The sequence below is a fragment of the Pan troglodytes genome, chromosome 10, assembly GCF_028858775.2.
Source record: "Pan troglodytes isolate AG18354 chromosome 10, NHGRI_mPanTro3-v2.0_pri, whole genome shotgun sequence".
Classification (NCBI taxonomy): Eukaryota; Metazoa; Chordata; class Mammalia; order Primates; family Hominidae; genus Pan; species Pan troglodytes.
Window position 1 is genome coordinate 38,529,153 of NC_072408.2, and position 19,211 is coordinate 38,548,363.

At 48.9% G+C, this 19,211-nt stretch overlaps 2 protein-coding genes across 11 annotated transcripts in view; one reads left to right on the forward strand and one right to left on the reverse strand.

The window, feature by feature from the left end:
* Window positions 1-14,225, reverse strand: part of MARS1 (methionyl-tRNA synthetase 1) — a 27,645-nt gene extending 13,420 nt beyond the window's left edge. For 2 of the 4 annotated variants that reach the window (XM_054663139.2, XM_054663138.2), the window contains exons 1-9: window positions 14,056-14,222; window positions 13,141-13,231; window positions 12,905-12,983; window positions 12,692-12,826; window positions 12,278-12,353; window positions 11,871-12,043; window positions 11,606-11,712; window positions 4,424-4,627; window positions 2,529-2,730 (exon numbers count right to left, since the gene is read on the reverse strand). In XM_054663139.2, the coding sequence (XP_054519114.1) occupies window positions 2,529-2,730; window positions 4,424-4,627; window positions 11,606-11,712; window positions 11,871-12,043; window positions 12,278-12,353; window positions 12,692-12,826; window positions 12,905-12,983; window positions 13,141-13,231; window positions 14,056-14,164 (1,176 nt within the window). In that variant the 5' untranslated portion in view covers window positions 14,165-14,222. Of the gene's footprint in view, window positions 1-2,528; window positions 2,731-4,423; window positions 4,628-4,773; window positions 4,891-11,605; window positions 11,713-11,870; window positions 12,044-12,277; window positions 12,354-12,691; window positions 12,827-12,904; window positions 12,984-13,140; window positions 13,232-14,055 lie in introns of all 4 variants that reach the window. The other 2 variants (XM_009425063.4, XM_009425062.4) reach the window with 2 other exon arrangements.
* ARHGAP9 (Rho GTPase activating protein 9) overlaps window positions 13,449-19,211 on the forward strand; it is a 16,592-nt gene continuing 10,829 nt past the window's right edge. The window contains exons 1-2 of one of the 7 annotated variants that reach the window (XM_063786447.1): window positions 14,214-14,548; window positions 18,337-18,405. Coding sequence is in view for 1 of the 7 variants with exons in the window: in XM_063786445.1 (XP_063642515.1) it covers window positions 13,634-13,643 (10 nt within the window). In the remaining 6 variants the exon portion in view is untranslated. Of the gene's footprint in view, window positions 13,644-14,213; window positions 14,549-18,266; window positions 18,406-19,211 lie in introns of those variants that run through there. The other 6 variants (XM_063786445.1, XM_063786458.1, XM_063786453.1 and 3 more) reach the window with 6 other exon arrangements.

The window sequence follows — 19,211 nt, forward strand, 5'->3', positions numbered from 1 at the left end:
TTGTTTTGTTGTTGTTGTTGTTGAGACGAAGTCTCACTCTGTTGCCCAGACTGGAGTGCAGTGGTGCAGTCTTGGCTCACTACAACCTCCACCTCCCGGGTTCAAGCGATTCTCCAGCCTCGGCCTCCTGAGTAGCTGGGATTATAGGCACGTGCCACCGCGCCCAGCTTATTTTTGTATTTTTAGTAGAGATGGAATTTCACCATGTTGTTTAGGCTGGTCTCAAACTCCTGATCTCGTGATCTGCCCGCCTCAGCATCCCAAAGTGCGGGGACTACAGGCGTGAGCCACCGTGCCTGGCTTGTTTTTTTTTCTGTTGCTTTTTTTTTTTTTTTTTTTTGAGACAAAATCTCGCTCTGTCGCCCAGGCTGGAGTGCAGTAGCGTAATCTCAGCTCACTGAAACCTCCACCTCCCAGGTTCAAGAGATTATCCTGTCTCAGCCTCCCTGGTAGCTGGGATTACAGGCACGCACCACCACACTCAGCTAATTTTTGTATTTTTAGTAGAGGCAGGGTTTCACCATGTTGGTCAGACTGGTCTGAACTCCTGACCTCAGGTGATCCGGCCACCTCAGCCTCCCAAAGTCCTGGGATTACAAGCGTGAGCCACCACACCTGGCCCCACGTGAGTTTTGATCTGAGTTTTTGAAGGTGAGAAATTATAATTCCTCAGGACCTCTCTCCTGAACTCCATATGCCTAATATCCAACTGTCTACCTGACTTCTCTGCCTGGCTATCTAACAGGCATCTCAAGCTTAACAAACCCAAACAGTATGGCTGCATCCCACCTGAAAGCCTGTTCTCCTCACTCACGTTCACAGATGGCACTACCATCTACTCAGGCCAAAAACTTACAAGGCATCTTTTTCCTGACCATCCCAAATTCCAGTCTATCCAACTCTGTGGAGTTTACCTCCAAAAATATACCTCAAGTCTATTTTTTCTTTTTCATTTCTAGTGCTACTAACCTAGTGCAAGCCACCATTATCCCATTTCTGGGTTGTAGCCTTGTTGCCTCCAAATCCTTCTCCATACTTTTTTTTTTGGTGGAGGGGGAACAGTCTTGCTCTGTCACCCAGGCTGGAATGCAGTGGCAATCTTGGCTCACTGCAACCTCCGCTTCCCAGGTTCAAGAAATTCTTCTGCCTCAGCCTCCCAAGTAGCTGGGATTACAGGTGTGCGCCACCATGGCCTGGATAATTTTTGTGGTTTTTTTTTTTTTTTTTTTTTTTTTAGACAGAGTCTTACTTTGTAACCCAGGCTGGAATGCAGTGGCGCAAGCTCACTGCAACCTCTGCCTCCCAGGTTCAAGTGATTCTCAAGCTTCAGCCTCCCAAGAAGTGGGGATTACAGGGGTCCGCCACCACACCCAGCTAATTTTTGTATTTTTTTAGTAGAGACAGGGTTTCACCATGTTGGCCAGGCTGGTCTCAAACTCCTGACCTCAAGTGATCTGCCCACCTCAGCCTCCCAAAGTGCTGGGATTACAGGCGTGAGCCACCGCACCTAGCCATTTCTGTATTTTCAGTAGAGACAGGGTTGCCATGTTACAGGCCAGGCTGGTCTCAAACTCGTGGCTTCAAGTGATCCACCCAGCTTGGCCTCCCAAAGTGCTGGGATTATAGGTATGAGCCACCAATGCCCAGTCCCTTCAACATACTTTATTTCTTGCTTCCCTGCCATCCATTTTCCACAGAGCAGCTTGTCATTCACCAGAATAAAATCTAAATTCCCACAATGGCTTCACAGGCCCTGGTGATCTGGCCCCTGCCGTCTCTCTCACCTCATCTCAGTCTACCCTCCTCCTCACTCACTGTGCTAGTGCTATGCTGGCCTTGCCAGTTCTGCCTTTTCAGCTCTTAGCTGCCTCATGGCCTTTGCATTTCCTAGTCCTTCCGCTTAGAACATTCTTAACCTCTTATTGCCTGGCTTGCTCCTAATTCTTTGGTTAAACTCTCAGTTCAAATGTTACTGCCTCTGAAAGGCCTTCCCTATCTACCTAAGTTAGATCTTCCCCCAGAAGTCACTCTCTGTCACATTTTCCTGGCAGTTTATTCTATATCATTTCCTTAGTTAGTGTTGGTCTCCTGACCATACTAAATAAAATCTGTCTTATTCATTGCCATACCCCCAGCACCCAGAATTGTAATTGGCCTATTCTAAGGACTCAAAAAATGTATGTTGAATAAATGAATGAAGAAATAAATTAACAAATGGCTAGAAGAGAAGATATTTAAAGAAGAGAGAAGGATCTAAACAAATGTAGATCAGGTGGTGTGATGCAAGACCAAAGGTTGGGAAATATAAACTCAACTTGTCTGTTTCTTAGCACAGTGCTCGGCACATAGTAAGTGCTCAGGGAGTATTTTTCAAATGAACTAAATGACGAGTTGCTGAGACGGGGCAGAAAGGGCCACTGGTTAAAGGTCTAGAATGCTAAAATAAAAATCCTAAATGGGACAAGAAGGGAGTCCCTTAAGAATAAGGACTGTCTCCTTCCGGGCTCCCATGGAGACCCTCCTCTTACCTTAAGCTCGACAGCATTGATGAGCTTGCCACACTTGTCACACTGGTCACCCCGAGCCTCCTCATAGCCACAGAAGGGACACACGCCCTCCACGAAGCGGTCAGCCAGGAAGCGAGCACAGTGCTCACACCGCAGTTGCTCCACAGTATCTTGCAGCACAAAACCTCGTTTCAGCAACTGCTGGAAAATGTCCTGGGTGATTCTGGTGAGGTGGGCCAGGGATCAGGAAGAGACAGTCAGAAGACGTGGTGGACCCCTTCCTCCTGCCACTCCAACCAGGGACCCAAACTCAGTGACAAAGAAATCAGGCAGAAAGCTCCTCAAGGAAAAGGGCATCTATTCATCTTTTGAGAGTTTTACTGGATGAGCTCAGACCCATCACACATATTCCCCAACTGCCCACATAATCTTTCCCCTCAACACTTTAGAATTCACTTTTGTTGAATACAGATTTATCTGTTTTGTATTTTTCATTAACAAAAATCTCCAATAGGATAGGACTGTGTCTGTTCTTTAATATATCCTAAAAATTAAGTCAGTCCAAGTGCTAAACTAAACTGCATAGCACTATCAGTTGGCAGCCTGTCTACTATGTAAAGTTTTGGGGGTTTGTTTGTTTTGAGACAGAGTCTCGCTCTGTCGCCCAGGCTGGAGTGCAGTGGTGCGATCTCAGCTCACTGCAACCTCAGCCTCCCGGGTTCAAGCAATTCTCTGCCTCAGCCTCCCAAGTAGCTGGGATTACAGGTGCCCACCACCAGGTCCAGCTAATTTTTGTATTCTTAGTAGAGATGGGGTTTCACCATGTTGGCCAAGCTGGTCTTGAACTCCTGACCTCGTGATCCACCCACGTCGGCCTCTCAAAGTGCTGAGATTACAGGTGTGAGCCACTGTGCCCAGCCCTTTTTTTTTTTTTTTTTTTGAGACAGTCTCGCTCCGTCACCAAGTCTGAAGTGCAGTGGCACTATCTCAGCTCACTGTAAGCTCTGCCTCCCGGGTTCACGCCATTCTCCTGCCTCAGCCTCCAGAGTAGCTGGGACTACAGGTGCCCACCACCACGCCTGGTTAATTTTTTTTTTTTTTTTTGTATTTTTAGTAGAGACAGGGTTTCACTGGGTTAGCCAGGATAGTCTCGATCTCCTGACCTCGTGATCTGCCCGCCTCGGCCTCCCAAAGTGCTGGGATTACAGGTGTGAGCCACCGCGCCCAGCCCCAGCCTTTTTTTTTTTTTTTTTTTGAGACAGAGTTTTGCTCTTGTTGCCCAGGCTGGAGTACAATGGCATGATCTTGGCTCACCACAACCTCCGCCTCCTGGGTTCAAGAGATTCTTCTGCCTCAGCTTCCCAAGTAGCTGGGATTACAGGCACTCACAACCACGCCCAGCTAATTTTTGTATTTTTAGTAGAGATGGGGTTTCTCCATGTTGGTCAGGCTGGTCTTGAACTCCTGACCTCAGGTGATCCGCCCGCCTCGGCCTCCCAAAGTGCTGGGATTACAGGTATGAGCCACTGCACCCGGCTATGCAAAGTTTTTATAAGGATGAGTATTAGGCAGAGGAAGAATGAGTTTATGTGTTATAAATGCATACAGGAGTGGGAAGAAGTGTCTTAGACTTCAGGACACAGAGAGGAAGGGAGGCACTAGAGGGAAGATAGATATTTCCCATCAGCCTGCGTCTGGTCTCTGCCCTCCCTCAGCTGCTCCTTCAGCTCCTGGTCAGGCTTCTACACACACCATCTTCCCTCAAAAATGCCTGGATAACTGCCCAGGGTGATATTGAGATCCTAAGTTTAGGAGTGCCCAGACAGCCACCCGGGTTCCTTCTGTCTCCAAGATACTCTCACTGTTCCCAGTCTCAGCCTTCAAGCCCCATTTCTGCCTCATTAGAGGAAACTTACTTGGTCTGCTGTGGAGTGGTGGTGCGACCAAAAATATCAAACGAAATGTTAAACCAGCGGTAGATGTCAGCATGGATGATGTGGTACTTGTCGCAGATCTCCTGGGGGGTTAGTCCCTCCTCCAGAGCCTTGGTCTCTGTTGCTGTACCATACTCATCTGTCCCACACAGATAGAGGGTGTTCCACTGGCGGAGGCGAGAGTACCTGCAAGGGAATATGGTGATCGCTAGGGGGCCCCGCTTCAGCGCTTCCTTGTCCTTGGGATCTCCCCAGCCCCACCCTTGAAGCATCCTATTCCCCCGGGACCCGCCCTTCCCTTAGGAGGTCTCTCCCCCAGCAGCTGGCTCCACCTGGCAAAGACATCGGCACTGAGCACACAACCAATGATGTTCCCAAGGTGGGGGACATTGTTGACGTAAGGGAGGGCACTGGTGATGAGCACATTCCTTTCCCCAGCCACAGGCAACCTAGTAAGGAAAGAGGAAGAGAACAGTGCATGGGGGGATGTGAGGGTCAACAGGGACGAAAAGTGCACAGAACACTCGGACACAGATTTGTTCTACTGTCATATGTTCATGTACACTTGAAGTCTTTCTGCACACGAACCCACAGGACCACAGCTTCCCGAGGCACTCTAAGATCCCCAGAGCTGCAAATACAGGGCACTGCCACAGTGAGGAAGTCTCCTGTACTGCTATGAAGGAGCCTTGTTCAACACCAATTTCTGTCCCTTTTACTGTCATGACTGCTTGTTTTCTATTACCTCATTCTCAGGCTCAAACTCTCCCTAGGCTCTGTCCAATCATTACCCTCTCACCACTCCCAAGAACACTTTCCCAGCACTGGCTTCTCCCCTTCTTTCCAGGTGCTATGTTACTATAATCTCTAGCCACTATCTGAAATCCAAAGAGCTCACCAGCCTAGATACGACCCGTAACAAGTCCTTTTGTACCGACTCTCTAACCCATGTCTGTCACTTCCTCATGGCCTAACTCAAACCAGCAGGCACCAGTTTTGCCTTCACCATCACCCTCTCCTTCCCACTTTTCTAGATCGTTGCTGGTCATGCCATTCAACCTGCTGTCTGAAGGCACTCAATTCAGTATTCCTTTTCAAGTTTCATCATCCTTGACATCTGAGCTGTACACATCCTGTATCAACATCCCCTCTTTAGCACTGACACTACACTAAGGCTCCTATCATCTTTCCAACCATTCTTAGCCTACAGTCACTGCCTCCCCGATTCCCTCACATTAACCTCAACCCTTCTTCCCAGCTGCTGCTATATATCCCAATAGATGGCCCAACTACTTCCTAGAACATTTTACAGCTTATTTCCATAAAACACATCTCACTAATTTCTTGTGCATCCATCACCCTTTCTCCCCATAACTGAATATCGTAACTTTCTCTGAAATCCAGCTTAGAAATCACCTCCTCCAAGAAAACCTTCTTCACTGATGGCCATCTTCCCACACAGTCTTTTTTGTATCCCAACCCCCTAACCACTTTGTACCATATTGAGTAGTGCTCCTTTTGTGTTACCCTGTCACTTATCTCTCAGAATGAGTGTGCTTACTGCTGTGGCAAGTATAGAGGCAAATATGCCCTAGGTTCTGCTCCCAAGGGTATTACATTCTATTATGTAACTGCTGACTGGGATCAGTGTAATGAAGAGGTGCAAAGTGTCAAAGGAGATCAAAGGAAGGCAAGCACTCTAGCCCAACACAGCTTAGTCTGCCCATAGGATCTTCAATGCCAACTGTCTCCTCCTCCACTTATGCATTTAAATGTATTTGCCTGTATACATGCCTGAGAAAGGTTATCTCCTTTTTTTTTTTTTTTTTTGGAGACAGGGTCTCCCTCTGTCACCTAGGCAGGAGGGCAGTGGCACAACACAGCACACTGTAATCTTGAACTCCTGGGCTCAAAATGATCCTTCCATCTCAGCCTCCCAGGTAGCTGGAACTTCAGGCAGGCATCACCGTGCCTGGATAATTTTTAAATTTTTTTTGTAGAGATGCAGTCTACGTTGCCAGGACTGGTCTCGAACTCCTGGGCTCAAGTGATCCTCCCGCCTCAACCTCCCAAAGTGCTGGGATTTCAGGCATGAGCCACGGCAGTACTTCCTATTCTATATGAGCCTTGAAAGTGCTTAGTATTGGCCGGATGCAGTGGCTCACGCCTGTAATCCCAGCACTTTGGGAGGCTCAGGCAGGCGGATCACGAGGTCAGAGCTCAAGACCAGCCTGGCCAACATGGTAAAACCCCGTCTCTACTAAAAAAGTACAAAAATTAGCCGGGCCTGGTGGTGCGTGCTTGTAATCCCAGCTACTCGGGGGGCTGAGACAGGAGAATCACTTGAACCCAGGAGGCAGAGGTTGCCGTGAGCCTAGATTGCGCCACTCACTCCATCCTAGTGAGACTCAGTTTCAGAAAAAAAAAAAGAAAGTGCTTATATTGCCGGGTGCAGTGGCTCATGCCTGTAATCCCAGCACTTTGGGAGGCTGAGACAAGTGGATCATGAGGTCAGTTCAAGACCAGCCTAGCCAACATAGTGAAACCCCGTCTCTACTAAAAATACAAAAAATTGCTCCCTCTCCCTCTCTGTCTCCCACTTTCCACGGTCTCCCTCTGATGCCGAGCCGAGGCTGGACTGTACTGCCGCCATCTCAGCTCACTGCAACCTCCCTGCCTGATTCTCCTGCCTCAGCCTGCCAAGTGCCTGGGATTGCAGGCGCGCGCCGCCACGCCTGACTGGTTTTTGTATTTTTTGGTGGAGACGGGGTTTCGCCGTGTTGGCCAGGCTGGTCTCCAGCTCCTGACCGCGAGTGATCTGCCCGCCTGGGCCTCCCGAGGTGCTGGGATTGCAGACGGAGTCTCGCTCACTCAGTGCTCAGTGTTGCCCAGGCTGGAGTGCAGTGGCGTGATCTCGGCTCGCTACAACCTCCACCTCCCAGCCGCCTGCCTTGGCCTCCCAAAGTGCTGAGATTGCAGCCTCTGCCCGGCCGCCACCCCATCTGGGAAGTGAGGAGCGTCTCAGCCTGGCTGCCCGTTGTCTGGGATGTGAGGAGCCCCTCTGCCTGGCCGCCCAGTCTGGGAAGTGAGGAGCGCCTCTTCCCCGCCGTCAACCCGTCTAGGAAGTGAGGAGCGTCTCTGCCCGGCCGCCCATGGTCTGAGATGTGGGGAGCGCCTCTGCCCCGCCACCCCGTCTGGGATGTGAGGAGCGCCTCTGCCCGGCCGCGACCCCGTCTGGGATCTGAGGAGTGTCTCTGCCCGACCGCCACCCCATCTGGGAGGTGAGGAGCATGTCCGCCCAGCAGCCTCCCCATCCAGGAGGTGGGGGGCAGCCCCCGCCCGGCAGCCACCCCGTCCGGGAGGTGGGGGGCGCCTCCGCCTGGCCGCCACCCAGTCCGGGAGGTGGGGGGCGCCTCTGCCTGGCCGCCCTGTCTGGGAAGTGAGGAACCCCTCTGCCCGGCTGCCACCCCGTCTGGGAGGTGTACCCAGCAGCTCATTGAGAACGGGCCATGATGACAATGGCAGTTTTGTCGAATAGAAAAGGGGGAAATGTGGGGAAAGGAAAGAGAGATCAGATTGTTACTGTGTCTGTGTGGAAAGAAGTAGACATAGGAGACTCCATTTTGTTCTGTACTAAGAAAAATTCTTCTGCCTTGGGATGCTGTTGATCTATAACCTTACCCCCAACCCCGTGCTCTCTGAAACATGTGCTGTGTCCACTCAGGGTTAAATGGATAAAGGGCGGTGCAAGATGTGCTTTGTTAAACAGATGCTTGAAGGCAGCATGCTCGTTAAGAGTCATCACCACTCCCTAATCTCAAGTACCCAGGGACACAAACACTGCGGAAGGCGACCCTTGTTCACATGTTTATCAGCTGACCTTCCCTCCACTATTGTCCTATGACCCTGCCAAATCCCCCTCTCCGAGAAACATCCAAGAATGATCAATAAATACTTAAAAAAAAAAAAAAAATTAGCCAGGCGTGGTGGCAGGCACCTGTAATCCCAGCTACTCAGGAGGCTGAGACAGGAGAATCACTTGAACCCGGGAGGCGGAGGTTGCAGTGAGCCAAGATCATGCCATTGCACTCCAGCCTGGACGACAGTGTGAGACTCCATCTCAAAAAAAAAAAAAAAAAAGAAGTGCTTAGTATTAAACTGAATCCACAATATATGCTCAAGATATACTCAAAACAAGGCTGGGCGTAGTGGCTTACGCCTGTAATCCAAACACTTTGGGAGGCCGAGGCAGGTGGATCCCCTGAGGTCAGGAGTTTGAGACCAGCCTGGCCAACATGGTGAAACCTTGTCTCTACCAAAAATACAAAAATTAGCCGGGCATGGTGGTGTGCACCTGTAATCCCAGCTACTCGGGAGACTGAGACAGGAGAATCACTTGAACCTGGGAGGCGGAGGTTACAGTGAGCTGAGATCACGCCACTGCACTCCAGACTGGATGACAAGGCGAGACTCTGTCTAAAAAAAAAAAATTAAAGTTAAAAAAATATATATATAATATATCTATTATATATATATACTCAAAACAACAAGGATGGACTTTCATAAATTCATTCAAATGTTATCAATATCTACAGAACATTTGGCCCTGTGCTAGCAACTGTGTCCCATAAAAGAGACACCTCTACTTTCAATGAGCTTACAAATTAGTGAAGAAACAAACATGTAATGTGACAATTACAACAAAATATGACAATGGGACCTCCCAGAAATTGAAGCACTTAAGACTGTCTCACACTCTATAGAGAAGGAAAAGGCAGAACTCCTCTCTGCAAGAAGAGTTGTGCATCAGGCAGGTAAGATGCTGGCATTCCAGGGAGAAGGAACAGTATGCATAAAGGCACAGAGGTGAGAGACAATGGTATGATGCCAGCCCCACCTGCCTCTCAAAACTCATTTTGACCCATGTGCCCCCGACTGACCAGCCTGCTGCCACTGTCCTTTTAGGAATTCCTTAAGAGGCAAACTCTCGTGCTCCTCAGGTCTTTGCATATTAGATTTCCTCTCTCTGAAACACCCTCTCTCCACTCTTACTCTTGCCTAACTAGCCCCTACTTATCTTGCAAGTCTCAAATTTGTTTACGTGTGTGTGTGTGTGTGTGTGTGTGTGTGTGAAATGGAGTCGCGCTCTGTTGCCCAGGCTGGAGTATACTGGCGCAATCTCCGCTCACTGCAAACTCCGCCTCCCGGGTTCAAGCGATTCTCCTGCCTCAGCCTCCTGAGTAGCAGGGATTACAGGCACGAGCCACCGTGCCCAGCTAATTTTTGTGTATTTAGATAGAGACGGGGTTTTGCTATGTTGGCCAGGCTGGTCTCGAACTGCTGATCTCAGGTGATCTGCCGCCTTGGCCTCCCAAAGTGCTAGGATTATAGGCATGAGCCACCGCACCTGGCCGTTTTAAGTCTTCACTCAATGTTTTAGAGAGGCCTCTAAATTAGTCACCTCTGATATTTCCTCGCATAGCAACCTCTTCTTTTCCTTCATTGGACTTTTTTTTTTTTTTTGAGACAGAGTCTTGCTCTGTCTCCCAGGCTGGAGTGCAGTGGCATGATCTTGGTGCATTGCAACCTCCACCTCCCAGGTTCAAGCGATTCTCCTGCCTCACCTTCCCGAGTAGCTGGGACTACAAGTGCCCGCCACAATGCCTGGCTAATTTTTGTATTTTTAGTAGAGGCAGGGTTTCACCATGTTGGCCAGGCTGCTCTTGAACTCCTGACTCAAATGATCCACCCACCTCAGCCTCCCAAAGTGCTAGGATTACAGGCATGAGCCACCTGGACTTTTCAAAATGTGTAATTCTACATTTGTGTGACAGTTTTTAAAATACCTGTCTATCCTACCAGACAGAAAGTCCCATGACAGCGGAGATCCTGTCTGTCTTGTTCCCCTCTGTATACCCAGCTCCTAGCATGCAGGGACTGGAAAGGAGTAAACACTCAAATTGTTTATTGAATGGCAAACATACTCAGAACTGTAAATAATTTCATTTTGACGGAAAAAACTGCATATGTATAAATATTATCTTAGTGTAGCAGGAGAGTGACAAAATATGTTACTGAGCCTGCAGTCAGGGGCCTTGTGAATTACACAAAGGAACCATCGATAGAATTCTAAAACGGAGTGATAATAGTCTGTGCAGTTTTAAGCAGTCACTCTGGAGGCAGTGTGGAGTACAGAGTGTCAGGGAAAGAGGATAACAGATGACAAGGTCTGTTAGTATCTGTGTAGTGACAGTGACAACAGAGAGGAGAAGGGGTGGATTCAAAGACTACTTAACAGTTAGAGTCAATGACTTGGTAACGGAATGAATAATACAGCTAGGGAGAAACGAAGAAGTCTAGATAACACCAAGATTTCTGGCTTGGATTTTTAGGTGGAAGGTGGAGGCTGTTCAACAAAGGCAGGTGAATAAATAAAAGGGCATTTAGCAGGAAAGGTAACAGGTTTGGTTTTGGATATGTTGAATTTGAGATGCCTGTAGAGGTGAAGGAGTCTAGGACAGTATGGCAAATGTGTCTGGAGTTCAGAATACAGATCTGGACTGGAAAAATAGATTTAGCTCCTATCGGTGGGTAAAAAGTAGCTGAAAAACATGGGTGCAGGGCCGGCACAGTGGCTCATGTCTGTAATCCCAGCACTTTGGGAGGCCGAGGCTGGTGGATCACCTGAGGTCAGGAGTTCGAGACCAGCCTGTCTGGGCAACATGGTGAAACCTTGTCTCTTCAAAAAATTAGCCAGGCGTGGTGGTGCACACCTATAATCCCAGCTACTTGGGAGGCTAAGGCAGGAGACTCGCTTGAACCCGGGAGGCGGAGGTTGCAGTAAGCTGAGATCGCGCCAATGCACTCCAGCCTGGGCAACAAGAGCGAAACTCCGCCTCAAAAAAAAAAAAAAGGATAGATAAAAGGATAGATAAGAAAAACATGGGTGCAGATGGGACAGATGGAGTGTCCAAAATGATAGGCTAAGAGAAAATGTAAAAAAAAAAAAAAAAAAAAAAAAAAAAAAAGAGATGTAAGAATTAAAAGGAGAGGATGAAAAATTAAAGAGAGATCAGCAAACGGGACCTAGCAGGCAGGTTCTGGCTCTATCAACAATTTCCACTACAAAATCAAGCCCCACTCACATGTGCCATGTCTACTCACACTGGATTCTGCTGGGGCCGCAGCGGGGGCAAACTTTCTAGGCCCTTCTCCCAAGCAGTAACAGCCATAGCAATCTCCTCCTCAGATAGGGTAGCCAGCTCCTCCTCCTATGAAGAGTGGAGAGAATCCCTTACCAGGTGAGGAGGGCCCACAGGGTAAAGAAACTTTCTCCTTGCCACTACCTGAAAAAGTTAGTGGCCATGCTCAAAGTCCATCTCCTAGCCACCTCCCACCTCAGGCCCCAAGGCTCTGCCCTATTCCAAACCTCAGGCTCATTGGTGACAGCCCTTCCCTCAGTGGGGCTGGGCTGGGGCTGCTTTTGGAGGTAAGGCCGGAGAGCCAGGACACCTTGCTGTTTCAGTACAGTCTCTGCAGCTCGCTGACATGGTTCCTGGGTACTCAGTGTCTGGAACCAGCTGTGCAGGGCACTCAGCTCCTCTGTGGGTATGGAAGAAAAGAAAATCAGCAAACAAAGGACCTGGTAGGCAGGAGCGGGCATCTTTCCCCTTCTTTGTGAGGTTTCTCCAGTTGCTTTCCCCAGTTCCCTCAGCCATCTTCTGCTATAGCTGCCCAGTCAAGCTGTACCTTGAAGGGAGTTCTCAGTATTCTACTGCCCATTCTGTAACCCCTACACCAAGCTCCTAGGGTTGGAGTGATATGCACAGTTCTCACCAGGGAGGTAGGCGGGATCTTGCAGTAATGGGTATAGGGCTCCCCACAAAACAATGTCGGCTAGAGATTCTGTCTCCTTTGTTGGGGGATAGAAAAGGAAAATGTACACAAATGAGACACTCAGTTTCTTCCCAATGGTAATATCTAACATTTACTGAGCACTTTATATGTCAAGCACTGTATTAAGCACTTTATATGATCTCACTTAATCCTCACAATAACTCACTGAGATAGGTACTAATATTATCCCATTTCACAACTGAAAAAAATTGAGGATTAGAGAGATTAAGTGATTTGCCAAGATTACACTACTAGTAAGTGGCAGTGTTGGGTTCGAACACTCTCAATACAGTCTTCCCTCTTAATCCTTACACCATAAGCCTTCCCCAGTCCTCATCTCAAGACCCAACTCACCCCAGCCAGGAAAGGACAGTTCTGACGACTCAAGCTGTGGTCAATGTGAGTCAGGGCTCTCCGCACTGAACCAAGAACATCTTCCCCCTTCTTGCCTTGGACCACTAAATAGTACAGGGCAGCAGACAAAGCTGGCTAAAATGCAGGGGACATGAGTTAGGATGGCCACGCAGAACAAGGGCCTGCCTGACATCCCCCATACCTTAGTCCTACCTGCAGCTCTGTCGCTTCCCATTCCAGCCACTGGTTAGTGAGGTCATCTTGCTCCCAGCCAGATAACAAAAAAAAATATCTGCCCAGAGAGAGAGCAACAGATGATGGACTTAGAAGGGCCCATTTAGCCCATTTCTCATCACACAGGGAAACAATGGCTGCAAATAAAGCCACACAAATGACAGTGAGGTCTGATTTGATTCAGCCACCTCCCTACACCAAGGACCAATACTGACCGGCAGATTGCACTAGTGGAGAAGAGGTAGTTGCCACTATCCAGCTGCAAGACAGGGACCTTAGGCCGGGTCAGGAACGGGACCACACAATCTGATGCAAGAATGGAAAGTGGGTTAAAAAAAAAAAAAAAAGGAAAAGAAAAGAAATACTTTGTCAACTTAGGATAACCTTGCATTGTTCAGTGAGTAAAAAAAGAAAGATGGGCAGTCTCAACCCAGAAGTTCCAGGATAGGACCACTGAAAGGGGGTGGTCCGGAATGGGCTGGAGAGGCCAGCAGGTGTTCAGCTGAAACTGCCAGCTGGAAGCAACAGATGGGGACTGCAGAGGAGGTGGTGGTATTGGGATAGTGCTGCAGCCAAGAACTTAACGACTGAAAGTAACCGGGATGTCTTCATAATTATCTGAAGGTCACAGTGGGAGAACAAAATTAAAAGAACTGAGAAGACTTTACAAGAGAACCTCCTAAGAGTCACCCAAACAATCGGCTGAGAATGAGAAGAGGTAAACAGAAAGGAACGTGTGTGTGTGTTAGGAGGGGAGAGAAGGATTTCCTAAGAACACAAAAGGGTGCCTGGGGGCTGTCATGCTAGTAACTAAAGAGCAGAGGGGGATGCCTGATAGGTGTAGGAGAAGGTTGGGAAGGGAAGAGCAGTTTACTGGGGTGAGGCGGGGACCGGGAAGACGGAAGAGGGGAGGAGAGAGATAAGGGAAGGGTATTATATTGAGGGTAATTAAAGGAAGTGAAAGATGTGACTGGGAGGGAAGAAGGCGTGGAGTGATCAAGGATAATAGGAGAAGTGGTCGATTGGGGTGTGTGGCGAGGGCTAGGGGTTTGGCAAAGACAGCTGCAGAGAATCTGGCGTGTTTCGGTCCCGCCCCCCCATCCACCGCCCACCAGCACCAGCACGAGTACCTTCCGGGCCTACAGTGCTGATGAGCACCTCTGCTCTGCCCCGGGCTCTCCCGGCGGCGGCCAGCACCGGCAAGCAACCCGGGACGCCCTCACTCACGAACAGTCTCATTTCGCCGTGAATCCCACGCTGATGCAACCGGAACCGGCCTCCCGCTTCTGAGTTCAGCGGCCTCCGCGAGGCACGCCGGGAAATGGAGTTCCGTGTTAGGCCACTGCCCTGGCACCGCTACCGGAAAGTAGACTATTTCTCCCATCATGCAACGCTAGGACACAGGAAAAGACTATCATCGAGATGAAGAGGCCGCAGATGCGGGCTAGACTGCACTTTGTGTGTGTGTGTGTGTGTGTGTGTGTGTGTGTGTGTGTGTGTGTGTCTCCCTCTGTCACCCGGGCTGAAGTGCAGTGGCACGGTCTTGGCTCGCTGCAACCTCTGCCTCCAGGGTTCAAGTGATTCTCCGGCCTCAGCCTCCCCTGCAGCTGGGACTATAGGCACGTGCCACCACGCTCGGCTAATTTTTGTATTTTTAGTAGAGGCGGGCTTTGACCATTTTGGCTAGGCTGGTCTCGAAGTCCTCACCTCAGATGATCCGCCCGCCTCGGCCTTCCAAAGTGCTAGGATTACAGGCGTGAGCCACCGCGCCCGGCCTAGAGCAGCACTTTTTTTCTGGAGATCCAGAAGAGACGTTTAGGTTTTAGGGCAAGTCGCACTTTTATCCCCTTACGCTGCTGGAGGGCGGTGACTGAAGCCGCGGCTGCTTCTCTTGTTGTGGAGAATGAAATGGCCATGTCATAACAGCAGCTACTCGCAGTGGCTCTCGATGCAAGCTCTTAACGGTCAGAGTTTTAGAGTTCGGAGTTACCATGTGCGGAATTACTTTAGTGACAAAGTGGAAGTTAGTGTACATATCCATCCTATCAACAACAACAACAAAAATGTACATAGGCCGGGCGCGGTGGCTTATGCATGTAATCCAGCACTTTGGGGAGTAGAGGCGGGCGGATCACCTGAGGTCAGCAGTTCGAGACCAGCCTGGCCAACATGCTGAAACCCCGTCTCTACTAAAAATACAAAATTAGCTGGGCATGGTGGCAGGCGCCTGTAATCCCAGCTACCCGGGAGACTGAGGCAAAAAAAATCGCCTGAACCCGGGAAGCGGAGGTTGCAGTGAGCCGAGACCGCGCCATTGCACTCCAGCCTGGGCAACAAGAGGAAACTCCGTCTCGAAAAAAAAGAATGTAGACAAGTAAAATATTAATACCAGTCTGAGTTCATATACAGCTCGACGTCTCATCAAAGGGGTAGAAGAGCATCTCTTTTTTTTTTTCTTTGAGACGGAGTCTTGCTCTGCCCCCCAGTCTGGACTGCAGTGGCGCGATCTCGGCTCACTGCAACCTCCGTCCCCTGGGGTTCACGCCATTCTCCTGCCTCAGCCTCCCGAGTAGCTGGAACTACAGGTGCCCGCCACCACGCTCGGCTAATTTTTTGTATTTTTAGTAGAGACGGGGTTTCACCGTGTTAGCCAGGATGGTCTCGATCCCCCGACCTCGTGATCCGCCCGCCTCAGCCTCCCAAAGTGCTGGGATTACAGGCGTGAGCCACCGCGCCCGGCCAAACATCTCTAGGGAAAAGATGAAATTGAGAAGTAAGGCCGGGCGCGGTGGCTCACGCCTGTAACCCCAGCACGTTGGGACGCCGAGGCGAGCAGATCACTTGAGGTCAGGAGTTTGGGACCAGCCTGGCCAACGTGGTGAAACCCGTTCTTTAGTGAAAATACAAAAATTAGCTGGGTGTGGTGGTGCACGCCTGTCATCCCAGCTACTCAGGAGGCTGAGCCAGGAGAATCACTTGAACCCAGGAGGCAGAGGTTGCAGTGAGCCAAGATCGTGCCTCTACACTCCAGCCTGCACAACAGAGCAAGACTTCGTCTCAAAAAAAAAAAAAAAAAAAAAAAAAAAATTGAGATTCAAGATGGCTAAGAGTTTGGCAATAAGTATATATTATTCAAGGAAGCACATACCTGTTATTGAGAAAGGGACGCTTCTTATTCATCTTTATATTATTTTAAGAATAATTAATATCTAATAGTACTTATGAGCTAGGCACTGTTTTAAGCACTTTATATTTGATCTCAGAAAATTCTATGGAGGTTCTGGGCCTTTTGAAGCTAGGCCATAAGAAGTTTTGCAGCTTCAGTTGCAGGCTATCTAGCACACTAGTAGCTTTGAGCTGCCATGTAAGAAATCCTACCACTTTGAGCTGCCATGCTAGAGAGGTCTCATGTAGATATTCTGTCTGACAACTCCAGCTAATCCCAGCATTCCAGTCATCCTTACCAAGGTGCCAGACTTGTGAGTGAAGCCTTCCAGACCAGCCCATCTGCCCACTGAAAACTCTTAAGTGACCCTTGGTGGGGTCTCAAGGCCACATGAGACAGAAGAATCACCCACCTGAGGCCTACCCAAATTTCTGCTCCATACCTATACAATTGTGAAACTATAATAAAATGGCTGTTGTTACATTAACAACAACAAAACAAACAAACAAACAAAAAACTAGGCCAGGCCCAGTGACTTATGCCTGTAATCCCTGTGCTTTGGGCAGCTGGATCACTTGAGCCCAGGAATTCAAGACTGCCTGGCCAACATAAAAAAAATAGTTTTTTTGTTTTTGTTTTTTTTCAGATGGAGTCTTACTCTTATTGCCCAGGCTGGAGTGCAATGGTGTGGTCTTGGCTCACTGCAACCTCCGCCTCCTGGGTTCAAGCGATTCTCCTGCCTCAGCCTCCCTAGTAGCCGGGATTACAGACACCTGCCACCATGCCCAGCTAATTTTTGTATTTTTAGTAAAGACGGGGTTTCCTCATGTTGGCCAGGCTGGTCTCAAACTCCTGAACTCAGGTGATACACCTGCCTTGGCCTCCCAAAGCGCTGGGATTACAGGCATGAGCCACTGCTCCTGGCCAAAAATAGTTTTTAAAACTAGCCAAGAGGCTGGGTGTGGTGGTTCATGCCTGTAATCCTAGCACTTTGGGAGGCCGAGGTGGACAAATCACCTGAGGTCAGGAGTTCGAAACCAACCTAGCCAACATGATGAAACCCAGTCTCTACTAAAAATACAAAAAATTGGCGGGGTGTGGTGGTGCATGCCTGTAATCCCAGCTACTTAGGATGCTGAGGCAGGAGACTCACTTGAACCCGGGAGGCAGAGGTTGCAGTGAGCTGACATCGTGCCATTGCACTCCAGCCTGGACGACAGAGCCAGACTCTGTCTCAAAAAAAATAAATAAATAGGCTGGGCGCAGTGGCTCACACCTATAATCCTAGCACTTTGGGAGGCCGAGGCGGGCGGATCACCTGAGGTCAGGAGTTCGAGACCATCCTGGCCAACATAGTGAAACCCTGTCTCTACTAAAAAATACAAAAATTAGCTGGGCATGGTGGCGCATGCCTGTAATCCCAGCTACTTGGGAGGCTGAGGCAGGAGAATTGCTTGAACTTGGGAGGCAGAGGTTGCAGTGAGCCGGGATCGCACCACTGTACTCCAGGCTGGCAACAGAACGAGACTCTGTCTAAAATAAATAAACAAACAAACTGAGGTAGGTCTCTCATCCCCATTTTACTAATGAGGGAACTGAGGCATAAAGTTATGACTTTATGCCAGAAATCACTGTAGAAGTGACTGTAGAAGGCATTGAAGGTACAGTTATCAACAAAATGGATGTGGGCTTCTGCTACCTTGGCAGCACTTACAGACTTCCTGAAAGTCAGAAAATCAAATAATCCTTAAAGTGTGATGAAAGTTATGATAGAGGAGGCAAAGCCTGCCATCGTACCTCCTAGTTAGGGCCCCTCTAATGGGTGAAAAGATGCTTTTTTTTTTTTTGAGACAGAGTCTCACACTGTCGCCCAGGCTGGAGTGCAATGGCGCAATCTTGGCTCACTGCAACCTCCGCCTCCCGGGTTCAAGCGATTCTCCTGCCTCAGCCTCCCAAGTAGCTGGGATTACAGGCGCCCACCACCATGCCCAGCTAATTTTTTGTATTTTTAGTAGAGACAGGGTTTCACCATGTTGGCCAGGCTGATCTCAAACTCCTGACCTTGTGATTCGCCTGCTTCGGCTTCCCAAAGCGCTGGGATTACAGGTGTGAGCCACCGCACCCGGCCTTTTTTTTTTTTTTTTTTTTTTTTTTTTTTTTTTTTTTTTGAGACAGGGTCTTGCTCTGTCACCTAGGCTGGAGTGCAGTGGCATGATCTCAGCTCAGTGCAATCTCTGCCTCCCAGGTTCAAGTGATTCTTGTGCCTCAGGCTCCCAAGTAGCTGGGACTACAGTAGCTGGGCCAGCACACCCAAGTAAGTTTTGTATTTTTAGTAGGGATGGGGTTTTACCATGTTGCCCAGGCTGGTCTCAAACTCCTGACCTCAAGTGATCCACCCGCCTCAGCCTCCCAAGGTGTTGGGTTTACAGGTGTGAGCCATCACGCCTGGCTGAGATGCTTTCCTGTGCATGTAACCTTTCAGCTGAGATCTCAGTGATGCGTAAGAGTTATCTAGGTGAAGACTGGAGGGAGTGGAGAAGGGACGTGTTTCAGGCAAAGGAAACAACATATGCAAAGAATCAAAGATTTCAGTGCACTTTAAGAATGTGAGGAATTCGCATAAGACTGCAGTGTGGAGTTTGTGGTGGAGACTGTGAAAAGAGTAGAGAGGGAATCTGTAAATGACATTATAAAATGTGGAAAGTTTAAGTCAGGAGAGTAGCAGGGCATATGTGTTTTAGAAAGGTCACTCTGGCTGCTGTGTCAGGAATGGTTGGAAGGGGAGCAGAACTATATGCAATGAGAACTATATGCAATGAGACTAGTTAGGAAATTATATCATCCAGGCTAAAGGAGTGGTAGTTGTGGGGATTGGGTAGATTGGGAAAATATAAATTGAAGTGTTCAGTAATCAATTGAATCAATGTGGGTGGCGAGGAAACAAGATAAATTCAGGTTGGCTGCTAGGTTTCTGGCATGGGAAATAGGGCATACTTTCTATGTGCTACAACAGATGATAGTATTTCCTCTATCATAGTGATCATTATTACATCATATTTTCATTGTTATGAGTGGGCAGGGATCATATTTTTTGTTTTGTTTTAAGACAGAGTCTCGCTC